General features: G+C 43.4%; 1 protein-coding gene and 1 non-coding gene across 2 annotated transcripts; one reads left to right on the forward strand and one right to left on the reverse strand.

The window, feature by feature from the left end:
* Positions 1-964: 964 nt before the first annotated feature.
* Trnam-cau (transfer RNA methionine (anticodon CAU)) lies at positions 965-1,037 on the reverse strand. Its single transcript has one exon. It is a non-coding gene; the product is annotated as a tRNA-Met (tRNA).
* Positions 1,038-18,592: 17,555 nt separating this feature from the next.
* On the forward strand, positions 18,593-19,537 carry LOC127186986 (olfactory receptor 2B11-like). Its single transcript, XM_051143249.1, has one exon. The coding sequence runs from the start codon at positions 18,593-18,595 to the stop codon at positions 19,535-19,537; it is 945 nt and encodes a 314-aa protein (XP_050999206.1).
* Positions 19,538-21,484: the final 1,947 nt, after the last annotated feature.

The raw sequence follows: 21,484 nt of genomic DNA on the forward strand, positions 1-21,484 counted from the left end.
TAACTAGTCAGTTTATCCTCCCAGAGGTTAGCTACTGATCACCCGATGGTGGGTTAGCAAGGTGGGTCATATTCAGCCCTTATTGTGTCACTGACGTGACAGCTGGTCCTAGGACCTCCTAAACAACAAAATCCTATAGGGGCTAATATAAATGTTTCTCTGGAGTTGCTATGATTATGTCATAATGTAGAGCCACATTGGCGTCCTATAGCAGATCTTGGTCTGTAATTGCGGTTGTGATAAACGAAACTCTATAGTAGGTAGCAAGGTCTGCTAGGCTGGCTTTTTGAGACCAGGTTTCAGCCTAAAGCTTGTAGCAATCTCTCCTCGGCCTCTCGAATGCAGGGATTACAGTCGTGCACCATCACACCCGTTTAGTGGGTTTTACTCTTAAATTTTTAAAACTTGAAACACAACTATACAGACCCTAGCAACTCAAGTCAATAGTGAAAGAAGTTTAACGGAATTCCTGATACGTCAGTTCTCTGATTGGATGCTGACAGGCGCCCTGCAAAGGTTCTGTGGTTCATTTTTTCTCAAACTCTGCCACCTTGTGGTAGATATCTGAATTTGCAACTCTGGGTCAACTGACCACGGACCACACCCCAAGTCCCTAGGAGACTGAGATACAACCCGGCGGAGGCGTGACTTCACAAGAACAAGATAGCATATCTGAACTATTCGAAGCCTCCAGATTTGTGTCCGTTTTCTAGAGCGTCAGTAGGTAACTGACAGATGATTATTAGGCACATACTTAGCTTTATGTACCGCATTGCGGTGGGTAATATTAAAAACCGTCCAGTAAACACGAGGCACTAAAGTAAAAAGAGAGTTCAAAGGACTACATTACAAGGCCTTATTACATTCATGGTGTGCGTCAGCTGTCAGAACCCAGATTTCATATAATAAAACTACAGGTTTGAGAAACGTTATTTGCCGCTAGGCTTCTTGACTAAAAGGTAATTGCCCTCTCTGAGGCTCGAACTCAGGACCTTCAGATTATGAGACTGACGCGCTGCCTACTGCGCTAAGAAGGCACTGAACGCCAGACTTTGATTAAAACTATTGATCCTAATTTTTCCACATTTCTATGATGATTCCGAAGTCACATTCCCCCCCCCACCCCCCTTTCTTTCAAGGAAGTCGCCCCAGGCTGCAAGAAACTACCTACATCTGCGACACAGCCCATCAAAAAATCATCAACTCACTTAAAACACTGAAATATTGTTTGTTTCTGTGTAGTTCGTGAACGTGAGCGAACTCTTTAGGTGACACTAGAGGGCGGAAGCTGCCGCAGCCACAACCGAGCTTGTTTCCTAACACCTGAGTGCCTCTACTGGTTTAGGCTCCAAAATAGAGGTAATAAAGATGAGGTGCGCTAGCTTAGGGGAATAATGAAATGGTCGGGCCGAGGGGCAAGTCCGGAGCGGGGAAATAATTCGCGTGGTTTTCTTGTGCATGTACGTTATTTAAAAGCTCCATTATCTGAAGAATGACACAACACCCCATGGTGTCCTCTAATACACTAAACACTTGTCACAAATGAGCTGTCGGGAATACAAGTGACACAAATAAGGACACTAAACTTGGCTATCAGCTGGGAACTCCTCAAATAGCTTTTATATATTTTCTAGAGATGAAATATTTTCTTTTGCGTTTGGGAGTTTTGTTTTGAGACAGGGTTTCAGTCTGTAGCCCAGGCTATCCTGGAATGTATGTACCCCAAATACTCAGGCCTCAACCTCCCGAGTAATGGAATTTAAGAGGTAAAATAAAACGGTTATCAAAAGTTTAGCTACGTTTTATTGTCTCCACTTCATTTGTGAAGGAAAATGCTAGGGAGTTTAACCCGCTTCCAAGGGTGTGTGAGTGAGAGAGGCGCAGAGACATACGCAGCTCTTTGGGGAGTACGCGTGTCCCACAACCTGCTGAAGCCGAGCACATACCTCCAAAAACCTGCCTGTGGGCTCCGGTGTTTTACCTCTGCTTTTGGCAAAGATCATCAAGCCCTGATGGAGCCTGAGATTTGGGATTTGGAGAGCGAGCCCCTGATTTCTAAGGAAGGCAAAGCAACCGGCTTCTACTGAGGACATCCTTGAGTAGGCTGCCGCAGCTGCGGGAAGGTGTCAACAGGAGGGGGCGCCTGTTTGTAGATTCTGTTGGACGCCTACAGAATCATTCGTATGTAAACATACTTTTCTTTGACATCTCTAAGGTCAGTCGTAGGAACTTGCTTGTGTGTAGTGTGCCAATGGGGTCTACGTGTGCTAGACTGAGACGCCATTACTTGCAGATGTGGCTTCAAATCTCACCCTGCCAGTCTTATTGTAAGTCTTTATGCTTAGTGGCTTCCAGCTTTAGGCCGCCTTAAAGATACGTGCTACTCTGCAACAAGAGCGTGAAAGTGTTGTTTGTAAATCCGTCCCTTTTTGTCTTTAAAACCTTTGTAAAGAAATAAGAAGAAACTATGGTTCATAAGCACTGCATGGTGATGTTACCCTTGCCTTCATCGCCCGCTCCCGCCCAACCCTCCCTGAGCACTGGCGTCCTGAGCCACTGTATCCCCAGAGCCGGAGTTACAATCACCCCGTATTGTCTTTGCTCACACAGGCAGGCATGTTCAATTTTATGGCTATGTTACTGCATCTCACCACCCAGACCAGGTCACAAACAAGCAACCCGTACGTTGTGTTGTGTACCAACGTCCTACCCAGGTGAACCCGTATTAAGGGGAGGTGAAACAAAAAGATGTTCTAAAGGAAGATAAACGTTCCATATTGCAACGAAGTTCCTTAAGCTCACAAAAGAAAGGACTCAGGAAGTCCCTGAAACTGACCAGATTCACTAGGTCCCACCTTCCCCAAGCATGTATGTGTGTGTATATAAATATAAATATAAATATAAATATACCATACTTTTGGGAGATTCTCAGAGAAGCAGCAGGGACAGGAATGGTCAAGGACAGAGTATCTGGAGCACATAGAAAGAGTTCAGCCATATACCACAGAGCTTGGCCAATACATGGATTTTGTTTTTCATACTTCTGGCTTCCAAACAGAAAATAAATTTCTCAGGAGCAAGCATGCTAGTCTATGCCTGTAACCCCAGCACCTGAAAAATTGAGGTAGGAGAGTCATCAGGCATTTGAAACCAATGTAGGCTGAATAGTGTGAGTTCCAGGTTACAGAATGATGTCCTGTCCAAACAGAAACAAAACAAAACAAAATATCAAAAAAAAAAAAAAAAAAAAAAGACATATGGAACATATAGACCCATGCAGGGACATGCACATAAATAAAAATAGCAAAAAAAAAAAAAAAAAAAAAAACTTTTAAAAGGAAGATTTCATTTGTGGTAGTTTATTATAGAAACCCTCAGAGGACAAATGCTCTCAGTTTATTTGCCAAGTTATAGTTACAATCTTCTCTCTCACCGGGATCTACAGTTGAGCCCCCCTGCAAAGGGTGACGCTGGGAGCATGAGTGATCTACATACTATAGACATCAGATTCTCCTCTCTCTCTCTCTCTCTCTCTCTCTCTCTCTCTCTCTCTCTCTCTCTCTCTCTCTCTCTCTCTCTCTCTCTCTCTCTCTCTCTCTCTCTCTCTCTCCCCCCCCCCCCCCCCGATACAGTGCCTCGCTATGTATCCCTGGCTGACCTGGAACTCACTATATAGACCAAGCTGGCCTTCAGCTCGAAGATCTACCTGCCTCTGCCTCTGGAGCACTGGGATTAAAGGCATGATACCCCTCAACAGGCAGAATGCATAGAATGAAGTGCATCAATTTTTATTTCTGATTTTTGTATAAAAATAGTTCTCTCTTCCAAAGTTATACAAGATTTCTATCTTGGCATTTCTAGTGATTATACTTGTAGTTTCTCATTCTTTAAAATTTTTCTATCTATTCAGAATTTATCCTAGTGTTCCATGTGGCATGTTAATTTCAGCTTTCATGCACAGTGATCCAGTTATCCTGACATGTTGCTTTGAGCAGCCCATCTGGGATGGTTACTTTTGTCAACTACGTAGAATTTAGAGTCAACCTAGAAGACTCTAAATATCTGTGAGGTGAGGAAGCCAGCCCTGAGTATAGGAGACGCTTCTGTGGTTTAGGGTCTAGGAGTGAATGCAAAGGAGACAGGTGGATAGGGCGTAGTTCAGTTGGCAGAGCCTAGCTCCCACCCATCTCTCAGCTTACACATGTCATCCTAGCTCTCTAAAAGGAAGAGAAGGGGATCATGGATTGGTCTGGGTTACATGAAAGCTAGTGTCAAAAGTTACATAGTGAGACTGTCTCACAGACAGACAGACAGACTGTAAGAGAGAAAAATCATTGCTTATGTTGCTTCATTGGGTATGTTATCACAACTATGAGAAGAGAAATTAAAATGAAATTTAAATTTGAATTGCACCTTTCTCACATTCTCTCTTTCAGAACCACTGGTCTAATACAACATGAACACATTTTGTCCTTTGGTATCTGCTGTCTGGTTATTTCATCCTGGGTTCTTTTATGGGTTCTGGCTGCTTCGTCTAGTCTAAGACTAATGAGGGATAATCACCTGCCTTTGGGTTACATGTAGCAGTAGCCACATTTCTCTATAACTCTGACTGGACTGGAACTCACTTTATAGACCAGGCTGCCTTGAACTCACAGATCTGCCTGCCTCTACTCACCAAATGATGAAATCAAGGCACAGTGCCACCATGCTCCGCTCAACACTTTGGTTTTTTATATCCTATTCTGTAGACTGCAAGAGTTATTCAAAACTTTGAACGTTTTAAAGGACACCCCTGTCCTCACTTATTGGACCAACTCATTGAGCAGGTACGGCACCTTATACATGGAGAGGAAGAGAACCTCACTGGTATTTTCACTACAGAGTCCCCACTCAGTCTTTCCCCTGGGTAGAGGGACTCATTCTTGGTTACATGTCTCCGCACCTACTGTAGGGTGCACCAAATAAGGAAAGATAACCATTTCAAGATATCCACTGCCACCACTCACATGGATGCCCCATCCTCAGTTGTGTGCCTTGGTACCAAAAACCAAAACCAAAACCAAGTAATTACTACCCTCTAGCTGTGGTTCTGCTAGATCCGGTTCCTAACGCCAATTGTCGTGTGACAGACTTTTCCTGGGGAGATACAATGCACACACTTATTCACCTTAGAAACGGAGCTTCTGACAGACCAACATAATAACTGTGCCAACATCCAATTTAGGGTACCAATGAGTTTTTTTAGTGGGACAGGCATATGGGAGAGGGGTTCCTTAAAAGGACCAGGGATAATCCAAAAGCATCGGATGATTTTACTGTCTCATACTCAGCTTACTCCAGATGCAGAAGGATAAATAGGCACTCATCTCCATTCCTCCCCCGCCTTACAAGGAAGCCATAGCCTGATAAGCACATCATAAGTTAAAGAGATTCTTATCACAAGAACAAAACTGACTTTTGATAACCTGATCTGCTCTTTAGACTTTGGAAGAAATATATACTTTTTTTTTTTTTCTCTTCATCTTTGTTATTTGGAGACAGAGGCTCATGTAGTCTAGGCTGTCTCAAACTTGCTATGTTGTTAAGGTTGAGCTTAAATTCCCAATTCTCTTGCTTCTGCCTCCTAGGGACTGTCCCAGGCATGCACTGCCACACCCAGGAAAGGTATATGCACTCTGAGACACAGCTAGTGAGAATATAGAATGGTGTGATTTTTTATGGAAGAGCATTTGAGAATCGCTAACAAAAATCGCATGTGATTACCCTCCTACCAAACACATTTACAGAAATCTATTCCAACTGTACACTTGTGAAAATGCAAAATAATACATGTACATTGCCATTGTTGCTGCTTATAACTGAAGACTAGAAATAATTCAAAAGTCCACTAGTTAAGAATTAGTGAATTTGTGGTGTTATCTACAGAGCTGTGGGATGTACTATGGCTTCTAAACTTTCATATGAAGTTTCTTGGCACGCTATAACACTAAAACTTCAGGAGAACACATTCCATAGACAGAGAGCACGGTTCTATGTATGTACGTATGCGGTATTCGTCCTTTTGTGAGAAGCTTGAGAGGAATAAGACACAGTCTACTGAACATTAGCGCAGGAGAACCGTAGGAGGGAGACTCAGGCTAAGAAGAGGGGGAGAAACGATCTCCTCCAGACCTTGCGTGTCCGTTGCGTTTGTCTGAGACTTGAAGATCACTCTGGCCTCAGCGAGTCTTGTCTGACATTCTCTTTCTTCCTGTACGTGCTACGTTGTCTCATTGTTTGCCAGCTCCAGTGTCTGTCCTTTTGCCAATCAGATTTTATGTCTCTTGGGACTTGAACTTTTCCCAAAGGATTGTTTTTTTCCATTTTCTTTGAAGATCAATTGTTTTTTTTCCTCATGTGTTCAGTTTAATTTGTCTACTTTTATTTTAGGAAATCATTTTAAAATTATACTTTTGATATCTCTTCTTTTCTTTCATGATCTTCCTTGCTGATTATTATCAGATAGGTAAATCGTTGATAGATGATAGATAATAAATAATAGATCTGTGATAGATGATTGTATTGGTTAGAATTCTTTAGAATAACAGAACTTGCCAGGTGTGGTGGCGCACACCTTTAATCCCAGCACTCGGGAGGCAGAGGCAGGCGAATCACTGTCAGTTCAAGACCAGCCTGGTCTGCAAAGTGAGTCTAGGACAGTCAAGCGTAACACAGAGAAACCCTGTCTTAAAAAGAAGAAGAAGGAGGAGGAGGAGGAGGAGGAGGAGGAGGAGGGGGAGAACTTATAGATTGAATCCCTCTCTTTACACACACACACACACACACACACACACACACACACACACACAGTGAGAGAGAGATAGAGACAGAGAGAGAGAGAGAGAGAGAGAGACAGACAGACAGACAGACAGACACAGAGACAGAGACAGAGACAGAGCCAGGATTTATTAGAATGTCTTACAGACTGGTCCAGCTAATCCAACAATGGTTGGCTATGAATGGAAAATCCAAGAATCCAGTAGTTGCTCAGTCCACGAGGCTGGATGTCTCAGCTGGTCTTCAGTATATGAGGGAACCCTGAAGAAATACTGCTGGTGAGGAGAGAGCAGGCAGGCAAAGATCAAAAGCTCCCTCCTTCCATGTCCTTTCATAGGCTTCCTGCAGGGGGATGGCCCTGATTAGAGGTGGGTTTTTTTCCCCAGCTCAAAAGATCTGAATTTAAGGTGTGTCTTCCTATCTCAAAGATCCTGATCAGAAATTGATCTTCCCGCTTCCCGCTTCAAAATAAGCAAAAATCCCTTACAGGTTGGTTCTCCATTTTTGAATTTTAGTTAATTCTAGATGTAGTCAAGTTGCCAATCAAGAACAGCCATAGAGAAATAATTAATAATGGCTTAACAAATCAATGATAGATAATAGAGAGTAGATAGATGACACATCAACAGATGATATATGATTGATAGATAATAAAGAACAGAAGATTAATAAATAGAAGATAGATTGATAAATAGTAGAAAGCAGGGAAATAAAAGATGATAGATATTTATGACAGAAAATAGAGGACAAGTTGTTTACTTGGCTTCTTTTCTTGAATGAGTACTCTTGTTTTATTTTGCCTTAAAGAACAAAACCAAAACTTTTCCCTAGTAGCTTGATCTTTGCTATTCAATTATTCTAGCATTTTTCTGGTTTAGTTGCACTATTTTTCTTTTACTTCTTTACTGGGATCTATCAGTTCTAACTCTATCAGTTCTAAATCTCTGTTTTGCATAAATATTTCACTTTTATATTTTGATTCTTCTTCTTCCCCTCCTCCTCCTCCTCCTCCTCCTCCTCCTCCTCCTCCTCCTCTTTTCTGAGACAAGGTGTAGCTTGTCTTTGGCTTTCCTGAAACTCCTGTAGATCAAGCTAGCCTCGAATTCACAGAGATCTGCCTGCCTCTGCCTTCTGAGTATTGGGATTAAAGGTGTGTACTACCTCTGCCTGGATTATTTTTATTTTTGCCAGTTCTTCACAGTTCCTGTGATTTTCCCCACTTTTTGTTGCATTTTTTTTTTTTTTTTTACTGTATTTATTTTGTGAACAGGAGTTTGAGGGCAGGGCATGTGTGCCATAGCTAGCACGGAGGATGGACTCGGGTTGTCAGGCTTGGCATCTTACAAACCCCTTTCTATGATTCTCTTGCCTCTTTAGTTTTTGTTTGTTTGCATGTTTGTTTTTTGAAATTTTAAGTGACAGGTTACACACCCTTTTTGGACATATACTTATTTTACCTGACTTTCTTCTGAATCTTTGTTTACTTACTTTTTAAAAATTATGTGTATGTGTTGGGGGAGGTATGTGCACATGAATGCAAGTACCCAGAGAAGTCGGAGATTCCCACAGGAGCTGGAGTTCTAGGGAGCTAGGGTTGCAGGCAGTTAGTTGTCAACTACCTGATGTGATGTGGGTGTGGGACTTGAACTCAGGTCCTCAAGAGGAGCAGTATGTGCTCTCAACCCCTGAGCCTTCTCTCCTCCCCTACTTAGTGTTTTTGATCTAGTTTCATGTAGCTCAGGCTAGACTCAAACTTGCTTATGTGTTGTGAAAAATTGATTACTAATATTTACTACTAATCTATATAATTATTATGGCAGTTAATATTTAACCTGCTATCAATCAATAAAAGACACAGACACCTGTTAGATTTTTTTTTGTTTTGAGACAATGTTTCTTTTTATAGACTTGGCTGTCGTGGAACTGCTCTGTAAACTAGGCTGGCCTTGACCTCAGAGATCCACTGGTCTTTGCCTCCCAAGTGCTGGGATTAAAGGCATGCACCACTACTGCTCGACCACCTGTTAGGTTTTTAATAAGCCTTATTTCACCTGAGGCTGGGCAGGTATTAACCCCCTAAATTATCTCTTCATCTCCCAGTCCCATATCCAATGCCATTTGCTCTGATCACTCCTATCTGGGCTGCTTCCTATCCAAAATAAAATAAATACTTGCATATGCTTTCCATCTGGGCTTTTTCTCACCAGCGATGCAGATCCTCCGAGCCGGCTCCTTCTGGCCATGAGCATCTCTCCATGCTAACTCATGGCACCTCTCCTGTCTCTTCTGTGATCCTCTGTCCTCCAAGCCCTCAAACGTTGCTCTGCCTGGCTCTTTCCTGCCCTGCCCAGGTATGTAGGCAACTTAGGTAGCCAATCAGGGATAATTTGGAGGCAAGGTTACACAAACGTCATTTTGGTATACATGAGAGGGTTTGTTTGTCGAACAATACGGATGGGGGGAGCAAGCCGCTAACATCTGCATACAGAGCACCAGCACTAGACCTTACTGTACCTCCGAGGATGAGCTTGAACCCTTGTTCCTCCAATCTCAGTTTTCCCAGAGTGCGTGAATTACGGATGTGCGTCCCCACCTGTGTCTGGCTCTCAGGTAGGTTCTGTATAAGGTTGGTGCATCGCAGGTGCAGAACTCATAAACAAGAACAAGTGATATTAATAACTCATCTGAATAAACATAATGTCATGGTTTTATGAGAAAATCACATCCACTGCCTTACAACATTTATTGGGGGGGCCTTTAGCATGGCTTTCTAAAGTTTCTCTATTCCTTCTGCACTTCTTGCCTGCATCTCTCCATCTTATATTCCATCATATACACAAGCAGTCATCTTTGGTTTTCCCTGAACACGCTTTGTTACATAGTGGCCGAGGTTTCTTCCTTGTCCTTTCTTTTTTGGAGAGGGAGGAAAAACAAATGTCCCCAGTGCTTAAAGTCTTTTCCTAGATTCTGAGGTAATTTGTTATTGACATTAGTTAACCAGCCTTGGGTTACCTGTTGTGCATACAATTTTCCAGATATTTCTAAAAAAATTTTTTTGTTTGCTTTTTAAAACAGGGTTTCTTTATGTATGAAGCCCTGGCCATCCTGGAACTCCCTCTGTAGATGAGGCTGGCCTCGAACTCGGTATCCACCTTGCTTCTGCTTCCTGACTGCTGGGATTAAAGATGTGTGCCACCACAGCTCAGTGGGCATTACTGAATTTTAACCACAATCTTTTTTTTTTTAATCTGTTTATATGCCTTTAGTCTTCAGAGAAGGCTTTTAGACCTCAAAGGGATAAATAAATTAACCCCAATGGAATATGAACTTTAGTTCTGCAGTTGAAAAAGCAGTCTGAATCTCTAATGCAATGACTCTCTTTTTAAGCACACACTTGTATTGCCTAGGGAACTAGTTAAAATACACTTGCTTTGGGACTTAGTCTCAGAAAATTTAATTTTATTTGGTCAGTGGCCCATAAATGTGTATCTTAATAAGCACTCCGAGTGCTATTGGAACAAGTGACTTTGCAAAACACTGGGTTATAATAGTGAACATGGAGGTGATCTTAAAGTGAGACCCTCCTATACCAACGACGTTGTGCACTGACTCGTGAGCTGGATCTCTCCTCTTATCACCACATAGACAGAAGAAGTTATTTACCGGGATTCATTATATCCAAATTTTTTCCATATATGATCTCAATTACTCAGTAATCTTATCAACCTGGATTTTGAGAATGAAGACAGAGGTTTATTGATGTTCACTGTAACATAGTAAATGGTCAAGTTCAGTTTCAAAGCCAAGACGATCTCATTTTGGAACCCATTACCTTCTCATGGTATCTGTCTTCCATCCCCTTAGATCCAAGGATGAAGTTTACAGCCATCAAGTAAAACAAAGTAGCGAGTAAAATTGAGTAGCTTAGACTAATCTCAAACCTTAGCCTTTTCTGCCTTAAGAATCCTAAGATGGGGTGGCACAGGGCCGTGCACTGAGAGGTCTTGGGGTTCAAAAGATGAGGTCCTCAATGCAAGCTGAAGAGGATGATTGTGTTCCAGAGCTACACAGAAATGTTCACCCCCCCACCCCCCGAGAATGGCCTGATTGGGAGGAAACACTTAGCACAATATATTAGAAATACCCAAACCGAGATCATGTAATATGGCGTCCATCACACACTGTGTCTGATCCACAGTACAGCAGTGACTGCACAGCCACCAAAGGGCCATACTGAGAGCTCCAAAACACAGTGCTGGTGTTTCCCAGAAAGAAGGAAATCCTGTCATGTGGAGAGTCCATGCCCTCCTACCACAGGACCATGGGATCACACTCCTGTAAGTTCCCAGGGACCCCAGGCCACAACAATGCCTCTCTTTTCAGGTTGTGGCCCAGTGCGATGGGGGCCAAGAAGATAGCCTTTGAGGACGGGGTGCTGTTCAAGTCGAGCCTGAGAGAGGACTGCACTGCCCACACCACAGGCCTCATAGACCTCCTCTTATGACCGGGGCCATGCTCAGTGCCAAAAGCCGGATCATACAGAGGTGGATACTAGGGGCAGCACCAAGGTGGGGGTAGGGGTCGGGGCCCATGGCGGATGGAGCATGCAATGGAACCAGAGACTTGGGAGGCATGAATCAACAGAGCCATAAGTTCCCCGGGACAAGAAGCTGAGCTGGGCCAACACCAGTGTTTTCTGTGAGCACCTCAAATGATGACTTTAAGGGGCCTCCACTTGCCACCTGCTTGATGGCCCACAAGATCGAGTACCCACAGGATTAGGAGGCCATGCAGGCCTGGACAGCAACAATCTGGCGAATTAGATGGGAGCGGGAGAGCTGGCCCTGAGGACATGGGAGCAGGTAAGCCAGCCCTGACCTGAGGACATGGGAACAGGAAAGCCAGCCTTGCCCAAAGGACATGGGAGCAGGAGAGCTGGTCCTGCCCTGAGGACACCGGAGCAGTAGAGCCAGCCCTGACCTGAGGACATGAGAACAGGAAAGCCAGCCTTACCCAAAGGACATGGGAGCAGGAGAGCCATCCCTACCCTGAGGACACGGGAGTGTGTCAGCTGGCTCTGCCCTGATGACACGGGAGTGGGAGAATGTGCCCCCTGGGCGGGGGGGGGTGCGTGTGTGGAACAGAAAGGCCCTGCCCTGAGGACACAGGAGCAGGGGAGTGGGCCATGCCAAGATGACACAGGAGCCAGAGAGCAGGCCCTGCCCTGAGGACACAGGAGTGGAAGAGAAGGCCCTGCCCTGAGGAAAGGGAGTGGGCCCTGATCCAGGGCTCTGAGTCAACCTCACCCCAACATCTACCCCATGTATATGTGTGACCTGCTGGAACACATGAAGGGACCAGACCTGCAGACTCAAAGATTAAGAATCTCCTTGACACAGCAACGAGATATCCGATAGCAGTCCCAGTGAGGATCCAGTAACGATTGTGTAGGCCTCAAACCAGACCCATGACTCATAGCAATGAACATTTGAAAGTAAAAATATGTGAATAAAAGTTTATACTGCGTGATACACTACAGCTTCTGTGACAAGATTTTTTGTGTCTGTTTTATTTTACTGAGGGGAAGAGAAGGATTTTGGTGCATGATGTGTAAATCATACACATTCAATAAAAGTAAAAAAAAAAAAAAAAAGAATCCTAAGATGGCTTTGTTATTTATTCTTATGAAGAGAATGCACCACCCTAGTAGTGTTGTTTAACTCCCTTTACTCCTGAAGGAGGAAAATATAGAGTAAAACCTCAGATATCTGTATAGGAGGCTGCCTGTGAGGAACAAGCTGGTAAGGCCAGGCATGGTGTCACATGCCTGTAATCCCAGCTCTTGGCAGGTGGAGTCCAGGGTTGTCTAGGACCCAGTGAGATAGAGTCCAGCCTGGGCTACACAGAGCCCTATCTTAAAATACAGAACCAAACTCAAGTGGAAGGAAGGGAGGGAGAGAGTCAAGAAAGTTCAGGTTTTGTTTTTCATCTCTTAAGCTGTACCATGCTGCTTCTGCTGTGTGCATTGTCTGTTTGTCTTCCAGTTCTTCAGATTCAAAAGGTAGAGTGGGTGTGCTGGTACGTTCCTGTAATCCCACTTGGGTGCTGGGGGTGGAAGGCTCAGAGTTAGACATCATCTTCAGCTACATAGTCAGGAGTCATAATAACTTGGAAGGGTAGCCAAGGTGTCCGGGAAAAGGTGAGCTGCCTAGGTATCTGGAAAGGCGTGAGCTAAGAGTCTATGTTCAACCTTGTCCTGAGGAGCAATTTACTCTGAGAAACTTTTCTTTCTTTTTTTTGTTTTTGTTTTGTTTTTGTTTTTGTTTTTGAGACAGGGTTTCTCTGTGTAGTCTTGGATGTCCTGGACTCCCTTTGTAGACCAAGTTGGCCTCGAACTCACAGTAATCCGGCTGCCTCTGCTTCCCAAGTGCTGGGATTAAAGGTGTGCGCCACCACATCCAGCTTCTGAGAAACTTTTCATGTGATAGAAATGGATTGAAACTGTACCAGCTCATGTAAGAAAGAGAGAATCTTAATGTTTTTAAGGTAGTTAAAAAACAAAAACCATCTAAATCTTGACTATGGTGAACCTGAACAAATGAAATCTGTGTGTGCTTCACACACCACTGACCTAAGAAGCTACATCTGGACTCTTATGTTTGCAGTGCCTTCACTTAGTGTTTGAATTCTGAAAAATGTGAAAATTTTATAAACCCTGAACAAATGATTTAATTTCTTCAAGCTTCAGGGTGTAGGTGAGGACCATCATAATGCCTACGTTAGGGTATGTGTTAAGTGATTATTATTGTTATTATTTTTACTATGTGAGTTTGTGCGTGTGTGAGTGTGTGAGTTTGTGTGTGTGTGAGTATGCTTGTGTGTGAGTGTGTGGATGTGGAGGTGAGTATGAGTGTGCATGTGTGCCTGTGGAGGCCAGAGGAGGTCATCCCTAGAGATAGAGTTACCGGCAGCTGTGAGACACCCAATGTGAGCGCTGGAAATCCAACTCTGGTTCTCATCTCTCAGGCCCTACTATTATTGTTACTAATACAATGGCTTTCTTTCTGAAAATTGATGAGGTAAATTCTTCTCTCCCTTGATAGCAAGGAGACTAATGGATGGAAAAAACTGAGGTAATCTCTAATTGTAGCCAAGCTGGTAAATATAAAACGGATGCTCCAGGGAGATTGACTCACCAATGACACTCCCTCAGGGACGGCTGGTGCACTGTGTGGAAGCTGGTTTTATATGCCTCCAAGTCAGCCTTAGAATCAGGAGAGAATGTTTTCTACCACACAACCTGCCACATCTAGACTTGAGAGGCTCTCATTGGGTCCCTAGCTTGATCCAACCCACTCATCTCTCTTCAGACCTGAGGAATCTGGTCCTCTGGCAACATTTCTCCTAACTAGGTTTCTATAGCTGACCACATCTGCTCAATAAATCCAAACAAACAGAGGTATGTGCCAATAGTGTCCTTTTCTATAAACACAAGACTAAGTGTCCCTGGATTTGTTTCCTTTTATATGGTTTTGAGAGGGGGAAATACATGAGAGTTCTGAGGTACAAGAGATCAGCCCAGCTAAGATATTTTCAGCTAACTGAATTCTTACTCTCCCAACGAAATTGCTGGCACTTGTTCACGTCACTTCAGTAAAGAATGAGCGAGAAGGTCATGATTACACACATTCCTTAAAATATGACACATTGATGGTCAATTCAAGAATCAAATTTGGTGACAACGGCCAACAAGTCAAAAATCTTGAGGACGTTTTTGAGAAGACAGGGAGTCATTCTTTTCCTCTGCTACGTTACCTGTGAATGCATGGTGCCCTTCGATGACTATGTTATCTTCTCTGGTTGGAGACAGTCCCTTGTCACTGCCTTTGTCTCCATATGTCCCTGATTAAGTGAGTTTTCTCTGGTGCTTATCTTCACACAGCTAATTTCTGGTTGTTTGTGGGTCTAGTTTCTGGACCTCAGCCATGTTTCGAGACGTTAGAGGATAATATCTACTTATTCAGCTATGTGCCCCCAGCCCCGAAGATCCGACTCACATAAGGACCAAAGCATTCATACTTAATAGTCTCCTGAGCTATGAATACCCCTTGAAGTGTAATCCAAAGGTGACTCATGTTGTCTCAAACATGGGCTAGAAATGCTAGTTTCCAAGTCTAAAAAGGTTCAGAGAACCAAAAAAGCCTATGAAAAGGGGAGACTTGAATCTGTATTTTAAACCTTTAATTAACAACTATAAAGTTATGATGAAATGCTTAGCTAAGTACACAAAGGCAAAGCACAGTAGGTGCAGCCTTTCATAGTTCATAGGGGAACAAGAAGGAAAGATAATCAGGTGTGAATTGCGTTCACTTGGAAGGGTTCCTTAGGCTTGATGGACTGACATAAATAAATAAAGGAATGGCTGTGTAATAGGTAGAGGCCCAACAAGCTAGATCAGTGGTGTGCAAGGTCTATGGAGAGGCCTCACTCCAGCTTCAAGTCCAAGTCCAAGAAGAGGCCCTGAGAGGGGAAGCAGGAAAATCAGGGCTTTCAAGCCAACTTCAGCTACACAGAGAGTTCGAAACCACCCTGGGCTACATGAGAGCCTGTCTTGAAAAGAGAATGAGGATGAGGAACAGGAAGAGGAGGGGGAAGAGGAAGAGGAAGGAGGGGAAGAAAGCAAAGCAGATAAGAGACCTAGAACGAGAATCCGTTGTTCTAATTATGTTTGTAGCCATCATTAGACCATGGCTTAGGTAGCTGTGTCTTGCTTCCCGTGATATGAATGAGGAGCCACTCCTGCTTTTTGTTATTTTTCTTTGTATGCTTATGAAGACAGAGCAATAATAGAGCTAAAGCACTCTGTGTTGGGATCTGGCCCTTGAGAAGAGCGGATTCTTGGTATAGACCCACTACTGTATGTCACTCACTTGAAACAGGTTAACTAAGGGTCCAGTCATGGCTGTGCATGAGGTTCTTCCTTTTGAACCCACTGAGCCATGGGCTGCAGTAGCCGTGTCCTCATCACCTGTCTGTGTGTTATGATCAGTGGACATGAAAGTTCTCTATAATCCTCCCACGATCCTCTATCACGCACCATAGGGACTCTAGCTAGTCCACGACATTCAAGTATGTCACTTTGAAACCAGATTTCAGTCATGTAACAAAGAAAACAATTAAAACAACTGCCCCAGGCTCAGCCGGTAAACCGAAACACATCTCTCTCATCATGATAAATTCACAAGCAATCCCTTTGGCTAAAATTTCTTAGAATTAAATCTTACATGTGGTATCTATGTCCTAAACTAGGACGTCTCTGCATTCATTTTTACATGTATTATCCTTTTCTTCAGGTTTCTCTTTTAATTGGTTCTGAGCTTTTATGCATATTGAGTGGGCTACAAGAAGAATTCACTTTCATTTGTCATATACCCTTCTCAATGGACAGATAGATTTTTTTTTTTCTTCAAAATTTACCTTAGAGACATTTTAGGCTGAGAGAAAAGTTGAGCAAAGGTACAGAGATTTCCCATAAGTACCTCACCTTCGCACATATGCAGCTTTCCCTTTCCTCCCACCACAAAGGAACACTTGTGATCAATGAGGCAGCATCGATGGATTCCTCCAAATTCAGAACTGACATTGGAATTAGCCTTTCGCAGTATACATACTGTGCGTTTGGACAGATTTATCATGGCGTACACCCATCCTTACAGAGAGCGGTGCACACAGAAGCGATGGATAGTTCCACTGGCCCAAGCCCTTGATGTTGCAATGATTCTCACACCTGCAGCCACTGACGGGTTAACATCTCTAAAATGTCACCCTTTTGAGATGACGTTCTGTTGGAAGAGAGGAATATAGCTTTCTCAGGTTGCCTTCTCTGGTGTTTTTTCATGGCTTGAAAGCTCAATTTTTTAGTACTGAGTAATGTCCTATTATTTAGATATACCACGGGCTATTAATCTATTCACCTACTGAAAGATATTTCAATTATTCATAAATATTGGGAGTTATGAGTAAAGAAGTTACAAACATTCATGTGCAAATTTTTATATGGACATAAGTTTGCAGTACACTTGGAGACTCGCAAGGAGTGCAGTCTCTAGCTGAGTTTGACAGTTTATGTTTGATGTTGTTAGAATCTGCTGTGCTGACTTCTAAGTAAGTGCACCACTGTGCATTTGGCCAGTAGCAAACAGGAACACCTGGCTCAGCTTTTGTTCTTGTCTCTGCCCTGGCTCTTGGGATTATCCATCTTCTAGCATTTGGTCTTGCTTAAGTACTACTGTTTGACTTGTTTTGTCTCTGTACCACAGTTTAGTCTTATCTGTGCTCTGCTGCTTGGTCTTGTTTGTGTTTGAGCATTGGTCTAGCCAGTGGTCTCACATTCAGTCTTGTCTCTGTCATAGCATTTGGCCTTGCATGTCTTAGCTCTTGGTTTCATCTTTTGTCTGTGTCCTAGCACTTGGTGTTGTCTGTGTTCTAGAACTTGTTATTGTCTGTGTTCTAGTATTTGGTGTTGTCTATATTCTAGCATTTGGTATTATTTTCGTTCTAGCACTTGGTCTTGTATGCATTCTGAATTTTGTCCATTTCAAGAAATATATAGTTGGATTTTATTATAGTAGCCCCTTTTTTGGTGGTGGTCCTGGCAAGTGAGCCAAGAACTTTCCACACACTGGGCAAGTGCTGTACCACCTGGCCACATCTCCCGTTTTGTCTTTTGTGTCACATCTTTTGCATATGTTTCTCTTTTGGGGGCCACCTTTTCATTTTCCTGAGAGCTATAACATTTCAAGGAAGGCAGCTTCATCAGACAGAACAGAACTGCCTTGCGTAGGATGGGAGGGCAGGTGGTGGGATAGCGTGGTGTGCTGGACGCCCTAATGATGGTCATTCGGGTTCTTCCCCATCAGTGTCCTTACAAGGGATCCAAAGTATATTTAAACTTGCTTCCTGGTACTGTTTTCTTTATTGGTCAGGGTACCTAGTTGTAAAGCAGACAGTGCTTCTGATATCATAAGTAGAAAAACGACTAGAAAGGTAGTGTTTCACCAGATGGAAAAAGTAGAGAAGAAAAGTTAGCAACGAAAGAAAGAAGGATGGAAAAAAAGCAAGAAGGGAAGGATAGAGGGAGGAGATGACACAGACGCATCCTTAGGTGATGTCACTATAGGTATTAGTCGGGAGGTTGTCTGCTCTGAATTTCTTAAGCCCCTTTCCTTTCTTCATCCCTTGTGTTATCATTCAACTAAATTCAAGTCCTGGGGACCAGCATCTGATTGGCAAACCCTGAATCACCTGCTCCCTCAGCTGCGAGGAATCTGGGAAACAACACCCTGCCCACCTTCCTTTGACATTTTTAGTCAGAGAGAAGAAATATGTAAGCAATACTACTGACAAGTTTTTCTAACACAACGAAGTGGAGAAAGAAGTTAACACAATGTTTGAATCCTGATTTGTTCAGATGTTTCAAATTCCACCAATAAGAAATTTCTATTAAAAAGGGAGTGGAGAGAGACAAGCAAGCATTATATAAAACAACTTTGTCCCCAGAAAGAGCTTTCCATGTATTTGAAATGTTGCCTATAAATTATTGCATTCCTTAGCACTGCTGTGATTTCTCTGGATGGCATACACCAGTTTTTTCCCCATAAAAATGTATTTTTTCCTAGTGTCTCCAGAATTTCTGCCTACTTGTGATTTTTTTCCCCCAAAATCACTCTTTTCTTCCTTGATTTTTATCAGGCTTCTTTCCTTTGAACATTCAATGAAGCTCATTAACGGAGATTTTCCAGATGATTTCATTCTCATGGGCTTAACCAAATACCCATGGCTGGATCTTCCCCTCTTCGCGGTCCTCCTGACCTCCTACGTGTTCACATTACTGGGGAACATCGCAATTATTCTTGTCTCTCAACTCGATTCCCAGCTTCAAAGTCCGATGTACTTCTTCCTCACCAGCCTTTCATTTTTGGATCTCTGTTTTACCACCACGACTGTTCCTCAAATGCTGTTTAACTTACAGGGGCCCAACAAGAACATCACTTACATAGGCTGCATGGCCCAGGCCTATGTGTTTCATTGGCTAGGCTGTACCGAATGTGTGCTGCTTGGCATCATGGCCTTAGACCGCTATGTGGCTGTGTGCAAGCCTCTGAGGTACTCTGTCATCATGGACCACAGGCTCTGTCTGCAGCTGTCCAGCACTGCTTGGCTCACGGGCCTGGCCAATTCGCTCCTACAGTCTACACTCACCGTGCAGTTGCCCCTGTGTGGGAACCAGATGCTGGACCACTTTTTCTGTGAGCTGCCCGGGCTTATTAAGATGTCCTGTGGGAACACCACAGTCAATGAGATTACTTTATCAGTGGTGGCCACATTCTTGATAATGGGCCCCCTCTCCATGATACTTGTATCTTACAGTTACATTGCCCACACTGTATTTCGAATTCCTTCTGTGGCCGGGAGACTGAAAGCTTTCAACACTTGCTCATCACACTTGCTGGTGGTGTCTTTATTTTATGGGCCGGGGATCTACATCTACATGCAACCCTCAGAGGATGGCTCCCAAGACCTCATCAAGGTCTTGACTCTGTTTTACTGTGTCATTACTCCCATGGCTAATCCGTTCATCTACACTCTGAGGAACAAGGATGTTATTGGAGCTTTGAAGAGGCTTCTGAGGAAGGCCATTTCAACTAAGGAGATATGAAAAATGTTTCTTTATTTTGAATGGAAAGGCCCATCAATAATATGAGGCATTCTTTTTTTTTTTTTTAGTCTGAAGTAGGGAATTGCTGACCTTGAATTTGTGATCTCCATGCTGCAGCTTGTAGAGTGCTGGAATTACAGGTGTGTATCACCACACCCAGCTTAAATGCTTCTATCAACACTGCCCCCCAAACTCCCAGTGCCAGGAATGGGTTACATCTTGATGAGTTGTTGGCCAAAGGGGTCCCTAGACTCCCCCAGATGGCACAAGATATTGCCAGGGTGATTGGTTGTCCTCCACAACAAGCTGTTAAGGCCTGATCGATGAACACATCAGTTATGTCAAGAACATGAAGAAATTGAGGTGGTGCCCAACTAGGAGCCTGGAATGTACTCTGCGCACTACTGGATGAGAAAAATAATCAATATCACCCAGCTTGAAAACCTGCAACCGTAGCAGCAACTGCCTACAAAAATATATCTGGTACAATAGTGGCATAAACGGGAGTAACCAACAACTTCTTTTTTTCCAATTACACTTAAGGCCCACTCCATGAGATGAAACCCACATCTGACACTATTAATGAGATCAAGAACATGAGACTAGATAGATCACAGGCTTAGGGAAAACCTCCTTCTATTATTCTGCTAAATGAACACAGCAATAAAATGACATCAATAACATATTGCTGGGTCCGGTTACTTAACCCTCATCAGAGAAGCTGCTTCTTGCAGTAGATGGTACAGCGTGCAGACAATGAGACATTTTGAGCATTCCTCTTTAAATAAGATGTCTTTATTAAACCCTTCCCTTCAAGGCTCAAGGATCTATGCAAAAGAGGAGGCAGAAAGATTTCAAGAGTCAGAAGTGGAAGACGATTCCAAAAAAACAGTGTGCTCCAGACACAGCAAGGTCGGTCCACAGACACTGTGACAGCATGCAGAAGGCCAGCACACGTTCAAAGCAGAAAAAACCCTAACGTGGAGAAGGGAAAGTTGGCGTGAAATCTAACCCCTAACCAAGACACCATTTGATTTTTTTTCCGAGACAGGGTTTCTCTTGTAGTCCTGGGTGTCCTGGACTTGCTTTGTAGACCAGGTTGGTCTCTTGCCTGCCTCTGCCTCTGAAGTGCTGAGATTAAAGGCGTGTGCCACCATGCCCGGCCCAAGACACTGTTTGAAATTGATACCTCAGGAGACAGGGAAAATCATTTTTTTTTTCACCATGGAATGCCACTGAGGTACATCAACCATTCTGAAAGGAGGAGCATCAGAGGAACTTGGAGGGCCTAGGAAACAGGGAACTGGCCTCTTTAAGAGACAGGGCTGCTCCTTCGTGCCCCTCCTCCCTTTTTTCCAAGAACCTTGCAACTGGTGCAGATAGCTAAAGGTGAGTGAGCAGGACTAATGAGGGGGATGGGGAGGGTCCTGGAACCTATTAAAAGTCCCACCCAGAGCCCTCAGGTGGCCCCCACTTCTGCAGCCCCATCCCATCCCCTTGATGAGAGATGTTTGCCCATCTGAATAAAATTTATCTTTCTGCTCTTTTTTTTCTCCTCTGTGGCCTTTGCCTCTCATGCCCCCTGCATCTTCTCCTGTTATGTTACTTTGCAGTCACATTTGCTTTCTTTGGGTGGTCTCCTTGGAGCATGTACAATTCTTTGTCCACTCTACAGAACACATGACATAATAAAACTCATTGTCTAGTCTAACCTAAAATATAAATTTTAAAGCAAAATTTTGTCTTTTGAAATTTCACTATCATGCCAAGCATGGTGGCTCACTCTTGGCATCCTAAAACTTGTGAGATGGAGAAAGGAAAATCAGAAGTTCAAGGCCAGTCTTAGCTCGACAAGACTCCCCTTAAAACAAACAAACAAACAAACAAACAAACAAACCTCACCACCACCACCAATAACAACTCAAACAAACAGAACGTAGGCTCAAT

Source organism: Acomys russatus, chromosome 3 (assembly GCF_903995435.1).
Source record: "Acomys russatus chromosome 3, mAcoRus1.1, whole genome shotgun sequence".
Lineage (NCBI taxonomy): Eukaryota > Metazoa > Chordata > Mammalia > Rodentia > Muridae > Acomys > Acomys russatus.